Source organism: Amborella trichopoda, chromosome 7 (genome assembly GCF_054954075.1).
Source record: "Amborella trichopoda isolate Santa Cruz 75 chromosome 7, AtrichopodaSantaCruz75HAP2 v2.0, whole genome shotgun sequence".
Taxonomy (NCBI): Eukaryota; Viridiplantae; Streptophyta; class Magnoliopsida; order Amborellales; family Amborellaceae; genus Amborella; species Amborella trichopoda.
In genome coordinates, this window is record NC_142342.1 from 7,610,477 (window position 1) to 7,635,868 (window position 25,392).

General features: G+C 33.2%; 1 protein-coding gene across 50 annotated transcripts in view; it reads left to right on the forward strand.

Moving 5' to 3' along the window:
- Window positions 1–23,843, forward strand: part of LOC110008094 (uncharacterized) — a 48,962-nt gene extending 25,119 nt beyond the window's left edge. For 7 of the 50 annotated variants that reach the window (XM_020673465.2, XM_088872909.1, XM_088872888.1 and 4 more), the window contains 6 exons: window positions 15,427–15,469; window positions 15,817–15,967; window positions 16,085–16,153; window positions 16,282–16,462; window positions 22,249–22,887; window positions 23,373–23,843. In XM_020673465.2, the coding sequence (XP_020529124.1) occupies window positions 15,427–15,469; window positions 15,817–15,967; window positions 16,085–16,153; window positions 16,282–16,420 (402 nt within the window). In that variant the 3' untranslated portion in view covers window positions 16,421–16,462; window positions 22,249–22,887; window positions 23,373–23,843. Of the gene's footprint in view, window positions 1–15,426; window positions 15,470–15,798; window positions 15,968–16,051; window positions 16,154–16,281; window positions 16,463–22,248; window positions 22,888–23,372 lie in introns of all 50 variants that reach the window. The other 43 variants (XM_088872876.1, XM_088872912.1, XM_088872898.1 and 40 more) reach the window with 23 other exon arrangements.
- The last annotated feature ends 1,549 nt before the right edge of the window (window positions 23,844–25,392 follow it).

The following is a 25,392-nucleotide window of genomic DNA, read 5'->3' on the forward strand; positions in this document are numbered from 1 at the left end:
ATCTCCATCATTATATGATATAATTGCTACTCCATATAAAATCTTACCCAAAGAACTTGGTAAGAAACAAGAATTGATTCATCATATTGTGGAACAAAACAATTATACTAATCTTTATATGCAATCTTTGGGACGACAAACAGAAAGGATAAAAAGACTTATCATCAAAGAACAACCTTATGCTGCAATCATACCTAAATCAGTTTTGTTCAAACCACCTCCAGAATTAAATAAGAATAAATTTCATATAGGAGACAATAACAAATCCTTAATGGATCAATTAATATCAAAATTATCTCAACTAGATATTAAAGGAATACCTTCTCCACAAATACATATTCCACCTATTGTTAATATCCCACCTGAGTCGTCTGATAAGGGTAAAGCAATACTACCTGAGCACGAGACAATGATGCTTCAGGAAGAAGAACCATTTATAGAAGACACAATCCAAAATCAAGAAAAAGCATTCATGGATACTACCCCTATTTCTGAAACTTTAAACATAATAGCTTATGGAAAATACTGGAAACCAATAACAGCGTTACCATATCACAAGAGACCCACACCTGTTGATATACAAATGGAAGAAGATGCCATACAACAGGCAGTATCATACTCAGGAAGATCAATAGTAAATTGGCAAATAGATGGATTATCAGAATTAAAAATATTGGATGTTATGAGACATATGACCATTTATGCTTCTGCAAATAAAATGGCAGGCAACCCTGATTAAGAGGTTGGAAAAGTAATAATCAACGGATTTACTGGCTGGTTACGAGGATGGTGGGATTTCTATGTAGATGATGAAACCAAACAAAGAATCCTCACTAATACTAGGCAATGGACCGCCAGAAATGAACAAAACCAAGAAATAATATACACAGAGAGTGATGCTGTCAACACTCTAATTTATACCATTACACTTCATTTTGTAGGCAGTACAGCTTTATTAACAGTAAGATCGGAAGATCTGCTATCTAATCTTCGCTGTCCTACTCTATCTCATTATAAGTGGTATAAAGATGTATTTTTCTCAAGATTATTAATAAGAGAAGACTGTCAGCTAGACCATTGGAAAGAAAAGTTTATAGCTGGTCTACCATATTTATTTGCTGAAAAAGTCAAGAAAAGATTAAGGAAAAAACATAATGGAATTATTGTCTATTCATCATATACACTTGGAGAACTCTCCGCAGAAATATGTGCTGAAGGATTAGCCTTATGCACAGATATGAAATTAAAAAGACAATTAGATAAACAAAAGATCACTAAGCGAAAAGAGCTTGGAGACTTCTGTGAACAATTTGGTTATTACCTTGATAAGAAAAATATGCTTGACAATCTATACAAGAAATACAAAAAAGAAAAATATAAATCCAAAAATAAGGATAAAACTAAAAAATATTATCAAAAATCTAAAAGAAAATTAATCAACAAATTTTCTCCCAACATAAAGAAAAAAAGAAAATTACCAGTTTGTTATAAGTGTGGAAAAGTAGGGCATTATAAACACCAATGTAAATTAAAAAAGAAAATAGAAGCCTTACAGTTAGATGAAACAATAAAATCAAAATTATACAATATAATTAACTATGATTCTTCATCTTCTACTTCTTCTGATTCTCATATTGATCAAATCCAAGATGATGATCTCATGTGGACAGACTCCTTTGACTCCACTAATGATTCAGAAACAAATTCATCCAGCTCAAAGGATGATGATTGTAGTTGTCCAATATCAACACATAATGTTCATACACTTACACAAGAAGATAATTTCATTCTAGATATTATTGATAAAATTGTTGATCCAGAGGAAAAAAGAACTGTCATTACTCAATTCATTAATATTACAAAAAATAAAGCAAAATCAATTCCTCTTAATAAAACCCCTGATGAATATAACTTTGCCGCAATAATGAAAAGAGTAAGTGATCAACATACTTCTCAACAAAAAGAACCGACCATTTCAGATCTCAAACAAGAAATCAAAGAAATAAAGACTGAAATAGTTCAATTAAAAAATAGAATTAAATCCTAAGAATTACAACAAATGTCTCAACAAGATTCAGATACAGACGAAATAGACTTTGATGAATTAATAAAAAGTAATCCATCAATAGATATCCCTGAATCATCATAAGCTAAAATAATACCTCTTCCTTCTGTGAATCTAATAGACAAAACAGTAATTCAAAAATGGTTTGTCTATGTTAAGATAATTGTTGCTCAAGACTATAGTTTTGAAACATCAGCTTTAATAGACTCTGGAGCTTACTTAAATTGTATCAATGAAGGACTTGTACCTTCAAAATATTTTGACAAAACTACTCAAATATTGAAATACAGCAGTTGGAAGTAGATTATTTATTAAATATAAATTATCTAATGCTTCTGTTTGTAATAATCACCAATGTATAGATACACCATTCATAATGGTAAAAGGATTGAGCCAAGCAGTAATACTTGGAGTCCCATTCCTTACTTTGTTATATCTTTTAACCATAAATGAAACAGGAATATCTTCAATTATTCAAAATATTCCAATACACTTTAATTTCATACATAAACCAAAAGTGAAAGAACTCAACAGTGTTAAAAGTCAATTGAACAACAAAGAAAAATTTCTTTGTACCCTTAAACAAGAAATTAAATATAAGGCTATTGAAGAACAATTACAAACTTCTTCAATACAACAAAAGATCCAAACATTACAACAACATATAGAAACTTCAATATGTAGTGAGCATCCTAATGCTTTTTGGGCAAGAAAAAAGCATAGTATAAGTTTACCATATGAACAAGGATTTGATGAAAGACATACCTACAAAAGCTAGACCCATACAAATGAATACTATCTTACTAGATATATGTCAAAAAGAGATTAATGATCTCCAACAGAAAAAACTAATAAGACCAAGCTCCTCACCTTGGAGCTGTGCAGCCTTTTATGTTAATAAAAATGCTGAAAAAGAACGAGGAGTTCCTAGACTTGTTATTAATTATAAACCTCTAAATAAAGTCCTAAAATGGATAAGATATCCAATCCCCAATAAAAAAGATTTATTAGATAGAGTTGCTCAAGCATGTATCTTTGCTAAATTTGATATGAAATCTGGTTATTGGCAAATACAAATCCAAGAACAAGATAAATATAAAACTGCATTTAATATTCCATTTGGACAATACGAATGGAATGTCATGCCATTTGGTTTTAAAAATGCTCCATCAGAATTCCAGAAAATAATGAATGATGTTTTTAATGCTTACCATCATTTTATGATAGTATATATTGATGATGTACTAATATTTTCGGAATCGATAGATCAACATATCAAACACATTAACACATTTATACATACAGTACGGAATGCTGGATTAGTTGTTTCAGCCAAAAAGATAACACTATTCAAAACCAATATAAGATTTTTAGGCCATATGATTCATCTTGGAACTATCATTCCCATTGATAGATCCATACAATTCGTTGATAAATTTCCTGATCAAATACTTGATAAAAAAGAACTTCAAAGATTCTTAGGATGTTTAAATTATGTTAGTGATTTTTATCCTAACCTTGCTTTAGATTCTAAACCTTTGTATGATAGACTCAAAAAGAATCCTCCACCATAGACCAATATTCATACCAAGGCCGTACAGGTAATTAAAAGCAAAGTAAAGACACTAGACTGTCTCTCCTTACCTCATCCAACTGCTTTTAAAATCATAGAATGTGATGCTTCTGACAAAGGCCTCGGTGGCATTCTCAAACAAAGAGTTGATTCCCAAGAACAATTAATCCGTTATACTTCCAAACCTTGGAATACTACTCAATTAAATTATTCTATGGTCAAAAAGGAATTATTAGCAATAGTTCATTATGTGACCAAATTCCAAAGTGATATTTTAAATCAACATTTCTTAATACGCACTATATATATATAGGTTTTATTATTATATGTATTAATCCAATATGTAAATATTTATAATTATTCTCTATATGTTTTTTTTTTATTTTTTGAGATAACAGTTGGAAGTCTTCTTGATTTTGTGTTACTGATAAACTTTCTTCCACTGTCTTTATTGCATATCCTAATTTTAAATTGAATGTTCTTTTTTGATAAATATCTTATATAAGTACTTTGGGAATATTCCAATTCTGTATATGTTTTTCAACATCATTTATTACTATTTCTTCTTTATTTTTTATTCTTAAAGTGTGACCAGTTTGGGTTACTGTTTTACCTTTTAGATAACAAAAATAACCCAAAAAAATTGTATAAGAAAAAGAAAAAATATCATAAAGAAAAATTTAGGCCAGATAAATCCCATAAAAAATATAAAAAGTCTAAAAAACAAAAATTTCTCAAAAAAGCTATGACTAAAAATAAAAAAAAAATACCTGTATGTTACAAGTGTGGAAAACTTGCACATTATAAGCATCAATGTAAATTAAAAAAGAAGATAGATGCTCTACAATGGGATGAATCATTAAAAACTAAAATATATAATATTATCAATTATGATAGTACATCCTCCTTTAGTACAAATGAATCCTTACTAGGAAATATACAAGACAACGATTTCGAATGGACAGATTCTTCATATTCGTCTTCCTCCTCAGATGAACAATCATCCAACCCTATGCCAGAAACAACTTGTGCTTGTCCTATCCAAACTCAAACTCCATACTCTAACACAAGAAGATAATTTAATTTTAGATCTTATAGAAAAAATCACAGATCCAGAAGAGAAAAGATCTATAATTACTAAATTTATTAATCTAGCCAAAACAAAAACAAAACCGCCTCCTATAATCAAAACACCAGATCAATATAATTTTGCAGCTATTATGAAAAGAGTTAGTCAACAACATCTCACTATCCAAAAAGAACCTTCTATTTTCGAATTAAAAAGAACCTTTTAACTGTTGTAAAAAGGGAAGTACAACAGTTAAAAAATAGAATAAAAATATTAGAATTACAAAATTTATCTAATCATAATTCTGATACAGACGAATTAGAGTTCCACCATCTGGTTACCACATATACTCCTAATCCAGAACCAACAATAGATTCTCCAGAAGTTAGATTCTCCAGAAGTTTCAGGCAGTAAACCAGTCCTAATAAATGATAGTCCTACTTCTGTGAATCTCATTGATAGAATTGTTACACAAAAATGGTTTGTATTAGTAACTATTATAGTAGCAGAAGATTTTAAATTTCAAACATCAGCATTAATAGATTCAGGTGCTGATTTAAATTGTATAAATGAATGACTAATACCAACGAAGTATTTTGATAAAACAACTCAAATATTAAATACTGCAGATGGCAATAGACTTTTTATCAATTATAAATTATCAAATGCTTCTGTTTGTAATAATCAACAATGTATTCAAACACCTTTTATCATGGTCAAAGGATTAAGCCAGACAGTTATTTTAGGAGTACCATTTCTTACATTATTATACCCTATTTCCATAGACCATACCGGGATAACATCTACTTACCAAAATATCCCTATAAAATTTGAATTTATTAATAAACCAAAAATAAAGGAAATAAATAATGTTAAAATCCAAAACAAAGAAAATTTTCTCTGTACTTTAAAACAAGAAATTAAATATAAGCATGTAGAAGAACAATTACAAGATCCATTTATTTTAAACAAAATTTAAGAACAACAACAGATAGAAACTTCTATCTGTAATGAACATCCTAATGCTTTTTGGGATAGAAAGAAACATAGTATAAGTCTTCCATATGAACCAGGTTTTGATGAAAGACATATTCCCACAAAAACAAGACCAATTCAAATGAATACTACATTATTAGATATGTGCAGAAAAGAAATTGCTGAACTCCAAAATAAAAAATTAATTAGACCAAGTCTATCACCATGGAGTTGCGCAGCTTTTTATGTCAATAAAAATGCTGAAAAAGAACGTGGAGTTCTTAGACTTGTTATTAATTATAAACCATTAAATAAGTATTACAATGGATAAGATATCCAATTCTTAATAAAAAAGATTTATTAGATAGAGTAGCTAATGTTTGTATATTTTTTAAATTTGATATGAAGTCAAGATACTGGCAAATCCAAATCAAGGAAGAAGATAAATATAAAACAACATTTAATTTTCCATTCGAACAATTTGAATGGAATGTTATGCCTTTTGGATTAAAAAATGCTCCATCAGAATTCCAGAAAATAATGAATGATGTTTTCAATCCTTATTATAAATTTATGATTGTTTATATTGATGATGTTCTTATCTTTTCAGAATCCCTAGAAGACCATTTTAAACACATTAGTACGTTTCGACATGCAGTAATTCATGTAGGCTTAGTCATATCTGCTAAAAAGATAAACTTGTTCAAAACTAATATTAGATTTCTAGGACACAATATTCATCAAGGCACGATCATTCCCATCCACCGCTCAATTCAATTTGCTGATAAATTTCCAGATAAAATTAGACAAAAAAGAACTTCAAAGATTTTTAGATTGTTTAAACTATGTTATTGATTTCTATCAAGACCTTGCTATTAATGCCAAACCATTGCATGATCGTTTGAAAAAGAATCCTCCACCTTAGACAACTGTTCATACCAAGGCAGTGCAAATAATTAAACAAAAAGTAAAATCTTTACCATGTCTTTCTCTTCCTAACCCTACTGCATTTAAAATAATTGAATGTGATGCTTCAGAATTGGGTTTAGGAGGAATCCTAAAACAACAAGTTGATAATCATGAGCAACTCCTCAGGCATACTTCCAAGGCTTGGAATTCTACTCCACAAAATTATTCTACAGTGAAAAAAGAACTCCTTGCTATTGTTCATTGTGTAACAAAATTTCAAAGTGATATTCTTAATCAACGATTTCTTATTCGTACTGACTGCAAAGCCGTCAAAGATATTCTGCAAAAAGATGTTCAAAATCTTGTTTCCAAACAAATATTTGCTCGCTGGCAAGCAATTCTCTCTGGTTTTGATTTCACTATTGAACATCTGCATGGTTCATCTAATTCTTTACCTGATTTTCTTACTCGTGAATTTTGTAGGGGGGCCACACTAACGCCAACGACGACACACCCTTATCACTTGCACTACAGCTCTTTGAAGCTAATAAAAATAATACTCCTCCTGATTTATCCACTATAATGGGCACTCGCAGTAATTCTCACAGTGATAAACGCCCTCTTGATATAGTACCCGCATTAGTTGAGAGTCCACCCCTGGCCACTCTCTCACCATCAATTTCACCTATACATCAAATAACCTACCCAGAGCATAATACATCAACCCCAGCCTTTACACCAGCTCAATCGAGGCCGTCTCAAAGACCTAACCCAAATACTCCTCATTCTACATTTACAGAAACAGCCTTTCTCATGGATATAACCATTGAGGACCAACATGTTCATAAAGACCCTACCAAACTTGCTCCTATTTATTTAATCAATCATCTCAATCCCACAAACGGGGTTAAGACCCGTGAATACGATGAAGCCATACTAATGGAAACAGGGTCCGTCTCTGTGGTCCATTACTATCAACAAAATACAAGAGTTATTGCATACTCTAAAATGCAAATAAAAAAGCTTTTATCCTATGAGGAGTGGGGTTGCAACCCCACTCAAGGAAAAAAATTAAATAATCCAAATTTTTCCTATAAATATTATAAGTATGCAGAGTATATTGAGGCATGACATAAAATATTTTCCTATCAAAATCCAGCAAGTAAGCAAAGATCATACTATTTTATTTAATTAATTCTTGCAAAATATGATAATAATTTAAACAAAATAAGATTATTACAATAAAAGGGATAACAGAAATATCAATGACAAATCACGATGTGTGTGTGTGATTTCCTAATTTGATACTGAACATGAGTTTAAACTGCATTATATTATAATACCAAATCAAATATAGACTGTTAAAAAAACCCATAATTTGTACAGAATTACAAACTTGACGGAATTAAGCATAAACAAACACTTACAGTTTACATATACAATAACTGGAGAGCAACTTCCATGTGTGAAGACAATACGATGGGAGTGTATGGAAGTTACAGTCGCACATAATAAAACAAAGAAATACAAATAAGAGGATAAGAGAGAACCTGGTTATGATGAAGCAAAGGGAAGATAAAGGTCTTGAGAAATATAAGATGATTTCAAGCTGATAGAGTAAGCTGTGAGGTCAGGACATCAGAGATGGAGCAGTTGAGCAGAAGTGAAGATTGATGAGAAAAGACCAGACTGAAGCGAGGAGAAGAGAGAGAGAGAGCAGAGAGACTTGCGCAAGCTCCGAAACCTGCTGAGAATGAGGAGGTATGCCTCCTTTTATAAGTGAAGGAGGATGCTTGGGCTGAGAGTGACTAGGCAAAAGAAAGTGCCGAAGAGACATGGATGAGACTAAAGAAAAAGAAAGAAAGAAAAGACAAAGAAAAGAAAGATGCTTGATCTGACTTAAAGAAGCATCTGTAATAGTAACATATTTGTCTTGACATGTCGGTAGCACAGTGTTTGGTTTGTCTTTTATGTCGGTGGCACAGTGATTGGTTTGTCCTTTATGTCGGTGGCACAGTGATCTGGTACGAAGAGTATCCTGGTATAGTATTTGATGTGATGGTTGAGAATCTTTATGTCCGTGAGACCCGGCTTATGGGGTCATACTTTTTCAGCATATCATCGGGTTTTCTTTATGGTTTTTGGCTGAACTCATTGGGGTCTTCTTCTTCATCTTCTTCATCCGGGTCTGCTTCATCCGGGTCTGTTTCTTTTAAAGGAAAATATCTATTAGCACGATTAGGAGATGATTGAACTGTTTCGTTTGAAGAGACTGGCTTGCGGCCTGCTTCCGCAAATATTTCTCGCATTTGTTGTTCCAGAGTTTCTTTAATGGCATTTGGGTTGGTTTGGAGCATATTTCTGAGATATGTCGGGAAATCAAATGAAGTGTTGGCAGTAGTAGTATTATAAGCAAAAGGATTGAGATTATAAATAGGTTTCTCTGGTGGTATTCTTTTGGGCACAATAGTAGTGGGATCCATGTTGAAAATATCCCACTATTTTACAGAGATGGTTTTTCTCAAGTGAGGGATATAGGTATAATCGGATGTATTATTAAAAGACAGAGTATTCCCATTTCATAATCCATGGGAGTTGATATAAAGTGACAAAATATAAGTGTGTATCAATATTACTATCAATCTTATTGAATAGTTCAAATTGCTCCTGTGCTTTCTTAAAAGCAGGAGGTAAAATAGCACTTGTAGAACCCCATATAAGAAACCAGTTTTTGAACCAACTAGGAAAACGTTCATGGAGAGGCATCCGAAATTGGATGTACCAACTATGAGAATTGTTTGGATTTTGATAGGAAAATATTTTATGTCATGCCTCAATATACTCTGCATACTTATAATATTTATAGGAAAAAGCTGGATTATTTAATTTTTTTCTTTGGGTGGGGTTGCAACCCCATTCCTCATAGGATAAAAGCTTTTTTATTTGCATTTTAGAGTATGCAATAACTCTTGTATTTTGTTGATAGTAATGGACCACAGAGACGGACCCTGTTTCCATTAGTATGGCTTCATAATATTCTCAGGTTTTAACCACGTTTGTGGGATTGAGATGATTGATTAAATAAATAGGAGCAAGTTTGGTAGGGTCTTTATGAGCATGTTGGTCCTCAATGGTTATATCCATGAGAAAGGTTGTTTCTGTAAATGTAGAACGAGGAGTATTTGGGTTAGGTCTTTGAGACGGCCTCGATTGAGCTGGTGTAAAGGCTAGGGTTGATGTATTATGTTTTGGGTAGGTTATTTGATGTACAGGTGAAATTGATGGTGAGAGAGTGGCCAGGGGTGGACTCTCAACTAATGCGGGTACTATATCAAGAGGGCGTTTATCACTATGAGAATTACTGCGAGTGCCCATTATAGTGGATAAATCAGGAGGAGTATTATTTTTATTAGCTTCAAAGAGCTGTAGTGCAAGTGATAAGGGTGTGTCGTCGTTGGCGTCAGTGTGGCCCCCCTGCAAAAATTCACGGGTAAGAAAATCAGGTAAGGAATTAGATGAACCGTGCAGATGTTCAATAGTGAAATCAAAAGCAAAGAGAATTGCTTGTCAGCGAGCAAATATTTGTTTGGAAACAAGATTTTGAACATCTTTTTGCAGAATATCTTTGGCGGCTTTGCAGTCAGTACGAATAAGAAATCGTTAATTAAGAATATCACTTTGAAATTTTGTTACACAATAAACAATAGCAAGAAGTTCTTTTTTCACTGTAGAATAATTTTGTTGAGTAGAATTCCAAGCCTTGGAAGTATGCCCGAGGAGTTGTTCATGATTGTCAACTTGTTGGTTTAGGATTCCTCCTAAACCCAATTCTGAAGCATCACATTCAATTATTTTAAATGCAGTAGGGTTAGGAAGAGAAAGGCATGGTAAAGATTTTACTTTTTGTTTAATTATTTGTACTGCCTTGGTATAAACAGTTGTCTAAGGTGGAGGATTCTTTTTCAAACGATCATGCAATGGTTTGACATCAATAGCAAGGTCTTGATAGAAATCAATAACATAGTTTAAACAATCTAAAAATCTTTGAAGTTCTTTTTTGTCTAAAATTTTATCTGGAAATTTATCAGCAAATTGAATTGAGCGGTTGATGGGAATGATCGTGCCTTGATGAATATTGTGTCTTAGAAATCTAATATTAGTTTTGAACAAGTTTATCTTTTTAGCAGAAACGACTAAGCCTGCATGAATTACTGCATGTCGAAACGTACTAATGTGTTTAAAATGGTCTTCTAGGGATTCTGAAAAGATAAGAACATCATCAATATAAACAATCATAAAATTATAATAAGGATTGAAAACATCATTCATTATTTTCTGGAATTCTGATGGAGCATTTTTTAATCCAAAAGGCATAACATTCCATTCAAATTGTCCGAATGGAACATTAAATGTTGTTTTATATTTATCTTTTTTCTTGATTTGGATTTGCCAGTATCTTGACTTCATATCAAATTTAAAAAATATACAAGCATTAGCTACTCTATCTAATAAATCTTTTTTATTAGGAATTGGATATCTTATCTATTGTAATACTTTATTTAATGGTTTATAATATATATATATATATATATAGGAAAAAGCTTCTGTGAGTCAATGGGCTCACAAGAAAAAATGAGCCCATTGGCTCAAATTGAATCTGGGTCGATTTAACGATCACAGATGCTCGATAGTGCTTGAATTTTAATTTTTTTCTACAAATCCAAATCACTTGAAATTTTAGGTAAATATTCGAAAAATATTAAAAAAAATATTTTACATGAAACAAAATGATCAAAATATCCCCGCAAATTTTTAGCCGTATTTTGGTCATTTTTAATTTTGCGGAATATATTTTTATTAGATGCGGCTTGATGAGAATAACATTCACCTAAAATTTCAAGTGATTTGGATTTGTAGAAAAAAAAACTAAAATTCAAACACTCTCGGCCATCAAATTGGCTCAGATTCAATCTAGGCCATTGGGTTTATACTATTCTATGAGCTAGTGGGTTCACCCTAGCATCTTCTATATATATATATATATATATATATAATGCTTGTCTCTGTTCGAAGCTTATGTTTATGTAGTACAAATACTAAAACTACACCTTATTCCGAAGTAGCCTATAGTATAGTAAAGTATAGTATAGTATAGTAGTCGGCTTAGTTTGCTTTAAGGAACCCGAGATAGCACTCTAGCAATGAGCAACAGTGATAGCTTGCTAATTGCATCCACTCTAGCAATGAGCAAACAGTGATAGCTTGCTAATTGCTTCCACTTGCTTGTAGCAACCTAAGGAGCGAGTGTCAAGCACCATCAAATCGCTCTAGAGAGCATTGCAAGAGCAAAACGCCAAACAAACTATAGCTCAAAAGCAAGAAGCGCTTCATTTTGATTCTTTAGTCTTTCCTTGCCTCCTTGGGCTTTCCAATTCCAATTCTTATCATCGTGGCTGCTTGCGATCACAATGATAGGGATCAGGTGCAGTGGAATTCATTGAGTTCCCTATTTTTAGATCCTCTTATGGAGAGGGTCCGGAGGGGAGTTTTGTAACCAGCAATGGCAGCGAAGAGCTCAATAATTCCGGGACAATGTCGGACCGTGCTTCCAGCTCTCACTGTATTTCATATTTGAGAAATGAAAATAAAATTTGATAAACTTTATTATTGTATTATGGAAAATTGTTTCATGCGGGCTGGACCGCCTGACTACATGTGCGATCCAAAACATGTAAAGCATCCATCGTAAAGATGGATTGAAGTAGGTTTTTCATCTAAAAACAATGGAAACTAACGGTCCAAATGTTTTCTTACTAGAATTATTATTTCTAGTTTTTAAATTCATGATCTCCATAGTAGAGATTACATGTCCTTAGAAATTAAGTCCAAAAATCCATGTAAAAAATAGATTTATTAATAGGCCCGCATTTCTACATATGCGGGCTTCGCTGCATAGAAACCAGGTCCTTGTTTTATTTATTGTTTCATTAGTAAATTTCGATAGAAAGGGTTGGATATTCTTTTCAACGGGAAGGAAAAATGTTTGAATGGGCCATTCCTACAAGTGATTTAAGACTATATTTTGATTTACTAACTCAATCTCGACAACCACCGAGGTTAGTTCTATGTACAAAATCGTATATAAAAGGAATCATGAAAGTTATATGGCTTTTTTTAAAAAAAATTATATAAGGTTGACAACTTAAAATGTAAAATTAAGGTGCAACTCTAAAATTCCCAAAAGAACGATTGTTTTGATGTTGGAAAAACATCTAATTCATTATCTGGATTGTCCATATTCAAAATTTTCTTGCGTTTATAGATTTGCTTAATTTGACCCATTTTTGGATTTTAAGACTTTGTCACCAGAGATAAAAGTAGATTCTCACACTGTCGTAAGAATTTTCGTTACCAAAATTGTATCTTAGGATAAAGTTTGGAGGTGCACCTTAAATGGATTGTTTAAGGTTTCAACCTTATCAAGAAATTATGTACAAATGTAACTTTACGTAATTTTTGAATATTTTAATGATAATTTATGAACTTTTATTATTATATGCTCTATTTTTTTATTTTTTTTCTTTTTTATTTTTTGAATTGTGTCATGCTTTATATCAAAGTTTTTCCATATTCCATTTTTTGATATATTGTTTACCATCCTACATAATGCGCATAACCAGTCTATTAGTTTTATTGATTTGTAATTATTGTTGCCATCTTTTCATATTTGTTTTAACAATTTTTTAGTATTTTTGGGCTTGTGCAGGATTCAGACAAGTCCACTAGGACTTACTTGAGTAACTTGGCATGGACATGGCCATGGCTAGTCCCGAGTGTGAGCCAATTTCTCTAAGTTGATTCCTACACCATAATTAAGTTAAGCTTTCCTAAAAAATTGGGAAAGTACTTTTGGAAGTTTGATGTTTATGCCTCCTTGCCGACCTATTGTATTTAGGAAAATTGTTCCATGATTCGGGGGACATATTTGTATATTTGCATCTCTGAGGTATAAAGCGTCCATTTTAAAGATGGATACAAATGAATGGTCAATCTAAAAATAATTGAAATTAAGGGTCTAAATATTTTATTCATGAAATTATTAGTTTTAATTTTAAAATTTAATTTATTTTCTCATATTCATGATCTCCATGTTAGAGATTATATGTCCCTTAAAATTAGGTCCAAATATCCGTCTCAAAAATAGATTTTTAAGAGGGGACTCATTTCTACATGGACTTATAGAAACTTTGTCCTTGTTTTTAGGGTTGTTAGTGTGGCAAAGCAGGGCCTGGAAAGCCCAAATAGTTTGGGGCCGGGCAAGGGCCTACCTTGTATAGATTTAGGTTGGGGCTCAGGCTAGGGCTAGACCTGCCCGACCCCAGCCTATTAATGACCCTAGTTAAATTAGGGCAAGCTTTCTATGCTTCCCCTACAGCATAAGACTTCTATATTTTCCCTATCCAATGTTCCATTCTAAATGGACAGCTTAGATTACCCCAATCACAATATCACCCTCTATATTATTTTATTTTTAATTTTTTTATACAAAAACATTTTTACACCAAATTTTGGTTGTTCAATACTCACCCACAAAAAATATAGAAAAATACATTCTCAATAAAATAAAATGACTAAAATACCCTTTAAAATTTCAGGGGTATATTTTATCATTGTATTTTATCAAAAATATTATTTTTAATATTTTGTTTAGGTGTGCCCTATTGAGGTGATGTCACGTACCAAATATTCATATAGTTGGTATAAAAAAAATTAAAAATAAAATACTCTGAGATGTTGAATCTAAGATTAAATACTTAGTAGATCACTTGATCTAAATTGGACAGCTGGATGTAGGAGAAGCATAGAAACTTTTTCCCTTATGTTATAGGAATATAGACAAGAATAGTTGTATAATCAATTGGTTCACTTTGTATATATTGGGCTGGGCCCAAATCATACAAAACACATACACACTCATGGACACATACACACTCTCTTGGTATCCTGACCACATGTATGGCTACGATCTTTGGCCTATATTGATTTAACGTAAGTGAGCCGCCATTATCATTCAGACATGCATAAGCATGCATATCTCCAACGTCTCACATGGCCATTAATTAATGGCCAAAATTCATTGCCCATTTTATTTTTATTTTATTAAAATATTATATTTATCTGAAATTTTTGATAGAAATTCATTTTTATAAAGAGAACTGAATCAATATAATTAAACATTTTTAAATTAAAAAATAACCTTAAATACGTTTTGATCAATATTTTCTGGTTAAAAATATTTTTTTATAATTTCTATTTAATTCATCTTATAATAATAAAGCTGACATCGAAATTCGTGATAATAAAATTTTTAAATTAAAAATAAAAATAAAAGGCTAAAAATCTATCATAGAGTTGACCTTCTATTTCATTTTTTTTTTATTTTTTTATTGTTAACTGTGTTTCAGTGATAAAAAATGTGTGTAACATAAGGTTTTATACAAAATGAAGACGATCCTCATAAGATGCATCTGAGTTAACACTCATCATGGTCTTGTCGTCCTTTGCTCAAGGATGTTGAATTAAACTTGTCCAAATGATTACCAAGTTCTCACTCTAGAATGGCCACTGATTAATTGCCTTGTTTTGGTTCTCTCCATTCTTTTTTGTTGCTTTCCATTCTACAAACCTGTTCTGCAGTTAAGCTTTGTGAGTATTATTTGCAAACCTCGCTTTTTACTTTTCTTGTATTTTCAGAGGATATTAAAATGTTTCCTCTGCTCTAGATGTCATTTTTGTTATTGTGTGTGGACTAAAGGCGCATGTACTCTTTTGCAGGTTGGAATGCACTGCAGCTCAGAAGGATGCATTTTTCATTCAGGTATCTAATGAAATTACTTTGTGATTATAAGAGAAATGAATTGTCATATTAACTTGCATTTAAAATATAGATCACATAAGTCTTGTATTTTTGCTTCATCAAAAAGAGTAGAGCTGTGAAGATCGAGCTATTTTGTTGAGTTTTGATGAAAATGATCCAACAGGTTGTCCAACCTTTTCATGTAAAAATAAATAACATTTCCAGACTTGTAAAAAATAGGTCCCAAAATGCGCCCTTTTAGCATCATCAAGATTATTTATTAATGAAAATTAGTATCTGATATCCATCTCTACAGATGACATCCCATTCCAACTGATACATATGAAAAGTTAAAGTTTGTATTGCAGCACTCCGCCGTGTGTTTCAAATAGTGAAATGGGATTTTGAAAAGACGCTTACTGCTGGCATGGGAGATGTGAGGAACAAAAGAAATGCTTCAATTTCTGGCTTTGAACATGAAGCTGTGTTCTTGAGAAGTCTGAACTGTAATCTGCCCAGGTAAATGCTTTTTAATTAGTGTACCATGATCCAATCGATTAGTATGCTACAGTGGAATCCACTATCTATTTCAATAATGAACAGATGGATCTAACTTTGCTGAGGCGAATGTGCCAGTGGGCCCCATAATTGTTGGTCTACATGGTTAATTGGAGGGACCAGAATTTGGATCGCTTTTGGAGTAAGGTATGCTATACTTCATTATAATATGCTATAATATACGGATGCATGTAGACATTATGAATCTGATTTTGTTGCTTTCCCTTTCTTTTCACATCGATGTTCTTGTCTCTCTCTTCGTCTGCTGCCCATAGACCTGGCCCAAATGGCACAATCTCTTGCTCTCTCGTGTTGTATTGGTTCATTTTGGAGCTTATAGGACGATCGACCAGAAATCATGATCTGACCGAAGTTGGGTTGATGCTCCTTTTGCTGTTCCAGCTTGACATCTGATTGTGTGGCTGTGCTCATGGTCTGGGACCGTATTTCCTTCAGGTACCATGTTCCTCAATTTCATGTGTATCTTCAGGTAGTCCCTTTCTTTTGCACAATATGAGGTTTTGCTCGTTCCCTTACCCACTGATAGACAAAACTATGTCCACCTTTAGTCTGGCTACGGTCGGTTAAGGCAAGTGTAAGGAACCAGGGGCATGACTGAAAAGTGGCTGGCAGTAGCTGGTGCTTTTGTCTCCGATATTTCCTAGTTAATATTACTCAAGATGTTTAAACTTCAAAAAGGTTTTTGGTATCAACGAGTTTTTCTAAGTGTCAACCTTGCTATGGTGATACTATGCATTTTTGTGCTGTTAATGTGAGCTTCTGGTTTTAGATTATGACTAAATAGGCCTTGTTATGAATTTATGATCACATAGACCAAAACATCATTTAGAATGAATACTGAACAGTTACAAGCAAACTGATTAACCGTAGACTGTCCAAACCCACAACTTCTAATACGCAAGCACAATAAGATCTCAATTTCATTGATAGAGTTATATACATTTATCTCCATATAAGTAATGGATGATTATGTGCGAGGAGAAAAACGAAAATGCAATTTATTCCGTCGACAGTCGATGCCTGTGCACCGGGCATGAATCTCTTTCCTCAAGCCATTTGAATCTACATTCTTCGTGGTAGAAATGGCCACACAGGGCATCTCCCTTAAGTCGTCATCATTTACACTAAGCTCCGACATACAAATAATGCAGTTGTAGCCTTCTTCATCTCTTTTCTTCACCCGCATCAAGGAGTTAACTTCGTACGCAGCTGGTGTTGTAGGGATATCGTCTGCAGCTGGTGTTGTTGTAGGGATATCATCTGCCTCCCAAATGTCATAATCCTCATCTCCCTCCCAAATCCGCATACCCTCATTATCGTTTGAAATCTCATCCTCACTTACTTCGTGAATCACTACAACCCCGTCATCCTCTCCAGGGATATCATCTTCATCATCCTCACTTACCCCGTGAATCACTACAACTCCGTCATCCTCATCGGCCCCCCGAACGTCATAATCCTCATCTCCATCCGCTCAGCACGTTTGAAATCTCGAAATGCTCACCATCCTCACCTGCCCCATGATTCACTTCATCCTCTTCTTCTAAAATCTCGAGATCCCCACCATCTCACCTGCCTCCTGAATCTCTATGTCCTCATCATCGTCCTCTGCCTCGTAAATATCTACATCCTCAATCGAGGCTTTGTTCATTTCCTCAAATTCTTCTTTACAAATTGAGTTTGACTTGTTCGGGTTCGAGGTCTCCTTCAAAAACTAATATTACTCGACCACATGCGCTCTTGGTAGTCTCCACCACCCGTAGCACCAAGGGCTTTAGCAGCCCCAAATGTATGAGCTGCTACTAGGGCAGTGATGCTATAAATGTTTCGTGGAGTAGGCCACATGACTCTAGTTTTTCGAAAATATGCGAAATCGCATGGTCCAGGGTCGAGAATTTCTGTACGGTAGAGATGATATCTACTTCAGTCCGCCTTTCATATTCTGAATCCAATTTCTCACGTACTCTGAATCTAATTTCTCATGTTCTAGGGCCGAGTTCTCATGTTCCAGGGTCTCAGTGATGACACTCTCATCTTGAAGGGTTGTAGGTCATTTGGGGGAGGAAGAGAGGTGAAGTACAATGTGATATTTGTATTGGAAATATTGAGTTCATGTAGGTTGCAAAATGGCATAGTCATAGCTGTAAGAATGGACAACAATTATAAGTCCTCATACCAACCTACATTTCATGACGAATATAGAAAAAAAAAAATACATTTCATGACTAATTATATGTCTCGTTTTTTTTCTTCTTTTTTTTGTTTTTTTTTTTTTTTTTTTTTTCAATTAGTAGAATATTGCAATCTTTATTTGTTAGTGAAATTGAGAGATTCCTTAACACCATATCTTATGTAGGGGTGGGTGACATATATTTGCAACTTTTATTACTAATGCACTTTCTTGGAAACTTTGAAAATTCTGAATGATAAATTTTCGCTGTTCCTGACTTTCTGTTTAATATCTCATAAAAAAAGATAATTTTTTAATAATTATTTACTTTTTATTTAAAATGCTTGCAGCGCTTAATATATTTTTAAATCACCTGAGAGAGCATTTTTAATAATCGGTACAGACGGTTTCAACGGGGATATTAAAAATTCAATAGGGAAATAAAAAACTTACATTTTTTTGAAAAGTTTAACTTCTATTATTAGAACACATTCTTGGAAACTTTGAAAATTCTGAATGATATATTTTCTTTGTTCCTGACTTTCTGTTTGACTTCTCATCAATAGATAGCATTGTTTAATAATTTTTTATTTTTTATTTAAAACGCTTGCAGCGCTAAATATATTTTTACGAATGGTCTTAAAATATTTTTAAATCACCTGAGAGAGCACTTTTAATAGTCAGTACAGAAGGTTTCTACTGGGATATTAGTTCAACAGGGAAATAAAAAACTTACATGTTTTTAAAAAAATTGACTTTTTTTATTTGAACACATTCTTGGAAACTCTGAAAATTCTGAATGATATATTATCTTTGTTCCTGACTTTCTGTTTGACATCTCATCAAAGGAGAGTATTTTTTTAATAATTATTTAGTTTTATTTAAAATGCTTTAAGCAGTTAATGCTTTTTTAAATCACCTGAGAGAGCATTTTTAATAATCAGTACAGAAGGTTTCAACATGGATATTAAAAATTCAACAGGGAAATAAAAAACTTTAAAGATTTTCAAAAATTGAACTTTTATTATTAGAACACGTTCTTGGAAACTCTGAAAATTCTGAATGTTATATTTTCTTTGTTCCTGACTTTCTGTTTAATATCTCATCAAAGGAGAGCATTTGTAATAATTAGTTTTTTCTGTTTAACAGTGGATACATTCTTAAATTTCCTAAGAGAGCATTTTTAAATCAGTACAGAAGGCTTCAACAAGGATACAAAAATATTCAACAGGGAAATAAAAAACTTCATGGTTTTCAAAAATTTGCAGATAACTAACTCTTCCTTAGAGAGAGACAGCAATTCTACTTGGTTAATGTTATTCAAAATCTTAGAGAGAGAAAGAGTGTACCTCGTTCTCCTATTCCCCTGGGCATTCTCACCTCACCCACCAAACTGATGATCCAAGAAAAAACGCAGAGAGAGAGAGCTTTAGAGAGAGAAAGAACCAAGAAAAAACGCAGATAAGAGTGAGAGACCTTTAGAGATTGAAAGATTTTATAGAGCAAGAACCAAGAAAGGAACGCAGATAAAAAGATTTAGAGAGAGAGAGAGATTAATAATGCAGATAGAGGGAAAGATTTAGATAGAGAAAGATTTTAGAGAGAGAGAACCAAGAAAGAAAGATTTGGAGAGAGATTCTAGAGAGAAAAGAACCAAGAAAGGAGAGGAAGAACGAAAAATACCAAGAAATCAGATAGAGAGAATGGCTTAGAGATGGAGAAGATAGAAATAGCTCTTATAAGTTGGGAGAGTTTTAGAGACAGAAGGTGATGCCACATCAGCATTATTTTCGTGAAAAAGAAAACCTTTACGTACTAATTACGGATTATTTTTTGGGATAGATCCTTGGTTTATTTAGAATGGGTGTGGTTTCTATAAGGTTGCAACTTAAACAATCCAACTAAGGCGCACTTCCGAATTTTATTAGGCTTGGTGTAAATTTTTTTTATGATTATATGAAAATCTATTTTCACATCTAATTATAAAACTCTTACTCCATAAATGGTTAAAATCAAGTAAATCTATAAACATATGAAAATCTTGAAAATGGACGGTACAGATAATGTGTTGCAAGATGCACGATTTTTGGGATTAAATTTTTTTTTTTTCATAATCATGTATCTCGTAATCGAGATGATCAATTAGAGGGTTTTTCGACATTAAAACAACTTTTTCCATTGGAGTTTTTAAGTGCATCTTTTATTTTATATATATATATATATATATATATATATATATATATGAAAAATATTGGGATTAGCCCACTAACTCATATGAACATATGAGCCCAAGGGCCCAAATTGAATTTGGGTTGTTCTAAAGGTTATGACTTCATTTTGTATTTGAATTTGAATTTTTTTTTTACGAATCCAAATAATTTGAAATTTTAGGCATGTCTTCTTCAAAATATGAGAATCAAATAAAAATTTCAATAAAATAATTTGGAAGAAATAAATAGATCAAAATACCCCTGATACGTTTTAGGGGTATTTTGGTCAATTTATTTTTTACGAAATTTTTTGAAAATATTTTTATTAGGCGCACTTTAAAGAGAAGAAGTCACGCTTAACATTTCAAATTATTTGGATTCGTAAAAAAAAAAAAAATTAAAACTAAAATACGAAATGAGGTCGTGACCGTCAGATCGATCCAGATTCAATCTAGGCTGTTAGGCTTATATGTTCATATGAACTAGTGGGCTAATCTCAGCATTTTCCTATATATAAATATAAGATGCTTGCCTTTGTTCAAAGCTTATGTTTATGTAGTACAAATACTAAAACTACACCTTACACCAAAGTGGAAGGGCCACTATAGAAGCTAAAAGTAGCCTTTAGTATAGTATAGTAGTTGGCTTAGTTTGCTTTAAGGAACCCGGGATAGCACTCTAGCAATGAGCAACAATGATAGCTTGCTAATTGAATCCACTTGCTCGTAGCAACCTAAGGAGTGAGTGCAAGCAACATCAAATCGCTCTAGAGGGCATTGCAACGTCAACAAACTACAGCTCGAAAGCAAGAAGCTATGGCTAGCGTGAAAGCTGTTGCATTTCATTTTGATTCTTTAGTCTTTCCTTGCCTCCTTGGGCTTTCCAATTCCAATTCTTATCATCATGGCTGCTTGCGATCATGATGATAGGTATCAGGTGCAGTGGAATTCATTGAGTACCCTATTTTGAGATCCTCTCAAGGAGAGGGTTCGGAGGGGAGTTTTGTAACCAGCAATGGCAGCGAAGAGCTCAATAATTCCAGGACAACGTCGGACCATGCTTCCAGCTCTCACCATATTTCATATTTGAGAAATGAAAATAAAATTTGATAAACTGTATTATTGTTTTATGGAAAATTGCTTCATGTGGGCTGGACTGCATGACTACATATGCTATCCAAACAATGTAAAGCATCCATCGTAAAGATGGATTGAAGTAGGTGTTTCATCTGAAAACAATGGAAACTAACTGTCCAAATGTTTTATTACTAGAATTATTATTTCTAGTTTTTAAATTCATGATCTCCATATTAGAGATTACATCTCCTTAAGAATTAAGTCCAAAAATCCATGGAGATTACAAGTCCAAAAATCCATGTAAAAAATAGATTTATTAAGAGTCCCGCATTTCTACATATGCAGGCTTGGCCACATCGTTGTTTTAGTTATTGTTTTATTAGTAAATTTCGATAGAAAGGGTAGGATAATATTTTCAATGCGAAGGTAAAATGTTTGCATGGGCCATTATTCCTACGAGGAGGTGTTTGCTTTATTCGGCAAATTCTGGAGTTTTTGGGCTCATGACTCGTGAATTTCTGGTCGTTGATGTGTCTTGCTAGTAAAAAAATCACAATTTTTGTTTAGTCTTTAGGGAAAATTTATAGAAAATTATTTTATAGAATCACTTAAGTTATAAGAATGAACATTTGTAATGCTTTGGATTACAGTGCTGGGAATGAGAAACTATTTTTCTACATATTTCTATTTCATTATCCTTTGTTTGGAAAAGGTGAACATTGTTGCCATGATTGACCATGTCATTTTGAGTTTCATTTAATGCAGTTGCTGCTGATATGGCTTATGATGGCGTGGACTCCTCTGAACAGTCTCAGGTTTGCTTTAGGTCTCAGAGTGATGTATAATCTTACGACTAATATGCATCTGAATCTTCCTTTTTCTGTTCTTATTATTTTTTTTATGGGCGATACGTACTTTTTCCCTTGCAGCAAGAGTGACAGTTTAAGCTCAGGTGAAAAAAGCATCCCTTTGCTCACAAGGCTGTTCAGTATTCACTGAAAAAGTTCCCTTGCTCTGTCAGCTTATGATCTGTGACTTTCACTTTGAGATGGTTTTTGCTGCTGCATCTATATGGTGTTCAATGTTCTTTCATCCACGTTCTTAATCGCGAATCTAAGTGTGATGTAGCAGTATAAGTTGACATTTTGTTGGAAGAAAGATTGCCCACTGTTGGAAGAAAGATTGCCCATCTATATGCTATTGTTCTATTCGTATTGAGAATGACTAGCAGTGGCTTTCATCTATTTTGTCTCCTTGCATATCTGCCTGCTCACTTTGCATGACATTTTTTTTGTTTTGTTTGCAGGGAAGTGGCTGAACTGATCCTATTTGCACCTCAAAAGAACTTCACTAGCTTTTATGGGCGGGTGAAGTTGGCATACGGATGCATCCGTAGCTGTAGAGGTATGGTACACCTTCAAATTTTATCATGGTATATAATTTTGATGTAAAATGTTATTAGGATCATCTTAAAATCTATTTTTAAATTTAATTATAAAATTTTAAATTTAAAAAATGGTTAAAATCAAGTAGATCTATAAACATATAAAAATCTTGAAAATGGACGGTGTAGATAATATGCTGTAAAATGCACTATTTCTAAGACTTAAAATCTTTTTATTTTTCATGGTCATACATCTCGATGTCGAGATGATCATTCAAAGGGTTTTTCAACATTAAAACTACCTTTTCTGATGGATTTTTGAGGTGCATCCGTAGTTCTACATTATAAGGTTGCATCCTTATATAAACTTTTTCCTTTTTTGGCACCTGTCCCTTTTCTAGCTGATTCAGATGGGGAGACTGCACTTATATCCAGCTCTCCTTTCTCCCTTATTATTTGTACTTAATTGTTTGGATGATCAAGTTTGCAGGGTTGTAATATGCAGGTTTACAGAGGCACTGCAAAATCTCAATCCCAAGATGTTACAGATATTGCCCAGCACTATGTTGCTGCTCAATTCTGTACTTTCATCTTGGGTATTTCAGCTCTAGGAATCAAACTCAAGACTTAGTGGTGCAATTGTCAACACCTTACCCGTCATGTCCAAGCCCCCTAAGTACTAAAACAATTAGTATCCAAGCAACTATTGTATGGTGACATTTGGAAACCCACTGCTTGTGCTGTTAAGATCAAAGACATCGTGTGTGCGTGTTTTGTGTGTTTTAGAGAGAGAGAGAGGCTTGCTTGTGTTGTAGAGAGAGAAAGGCTTGCTCTTCTTTTGGATGGTTATTATATTCTTGTTTGGAAATATAGCATCTGTGAATGTCTTTTTGGAAAAGTATACAAGAGACCCTGTACATTTGGTATCAAGGAGTTTAGTCAGTTATTAAATTCAAAAGTTCAATATTTCGTGACACATCTTAAGTGATCCAATTTGACACATTTTGTCTTGAAGGTATTTATAAAAGTGGGAGAAAAACTATCATGCGCTATTGTTTTTTAAATATCTATATGCATTGACTTATGTTTCTAGTTATTTAGAATCATCGATTACCTAAGATTTTGATCCATAAAGAATGTTGTAGGAACGCCATCATGTTGTGTTTTCTTGACACATATTGTGTTGATTAGATAATTTAGTTTGTATGAATTTACTACCAAGATGTTTAGTGTGGTTAAATCTTTGTTGTTCATGAAGGTTTTTGCATATTGTAAAACTAACGGATATTGAATTATATATTGTAGGAAATTTGATATGCTACCTCATGATATATTCATAAGAATGTTGAAAATGTATATGTTGTATGTGCAATAATTCAGTGGGAGTTGCTACAGTCTCACGTTTTTTAGCTGCTTGGATTTTCAGATATACAAGTGCAAACTATCTCACAGATATAGATGATACGAAGTCTACATCTAGATATGTGTTCATGTTTGGAGGGGGTGCATTTTTTTGGAAATCAAATAAATAGGATGTGACGAAATTGTCCACCATGAAGGCAGAGTACGCGGCGTGTTATTTGGTGATCGAGGAGGTCGTATGGATTAAAAAATATATTAATCAACTTGACTTTCACCTCGTGCGTTGTGAGGCAGTAAGAATTTTTTGCGACAGCTTGGTAACGATATGTCTATCAAAGGAGTCACGATTCCATAATAATTTCAAGCATATAAAACCATGTTTTTATCACCTGAGAAATGAGATGAGATTGAGAAAGATCGAGATCCAAATAAATTAGGCATCTCAGTGGGAGCACCTGTTAGTATTTGACATGTCAAATGGAACAACAGACTATAATGTTAACCCATAGAACCCAAATGTTTGGTGCTGGTTGTATGGCTACAAAAGGGATCAGCTTATTTGAAGAACTCTTTTGAACCCATGAATATATAACCCCATACGATAAGGATACGTGATGGTCTTTTGCAACAATAGGTCTATGATTCACGATGCGATATGAAAGATGAGTTACGACTATTTTTTAGATGAGATTCGAGCAGCAAAGAGAAAAATGTGTTGTCTTTATAAATTTTTTTGTGAAAAGATTGATGGCGAAAGCCATGATTAATGTATTGAGAGAATAAGTAAAAATGCTTGAGAGAGATTGTAATTGGGAGAGAGAGGGATGGGAATGAGAAAAAGTGAGAGATAATGTAAGGCCAAATGGGAAATATTGGGTTTATGTGGTTTTTAAAGGCCTTATGAGTGCTTGTAAAATGAAATGATATAGTGAAACATGAATTCAGTGGGAGTGTGTTCCCTCGTGGATCATACTAAACAAACGATGTTTGCAGATACCGGACTGTGCTTGACGATCTAAGTCAGTCGGTTGGAAAAAACCCATGCTACCTGTGCATAAAGAACAAATCGAGAAGGGTTCTAATGGGTTAGTTCTTGATGAGGTCGGAGAATATGCCTGGATGAGTGAGATGAGAGACTGCGATTTTTGTGTGTGATGGTGGCC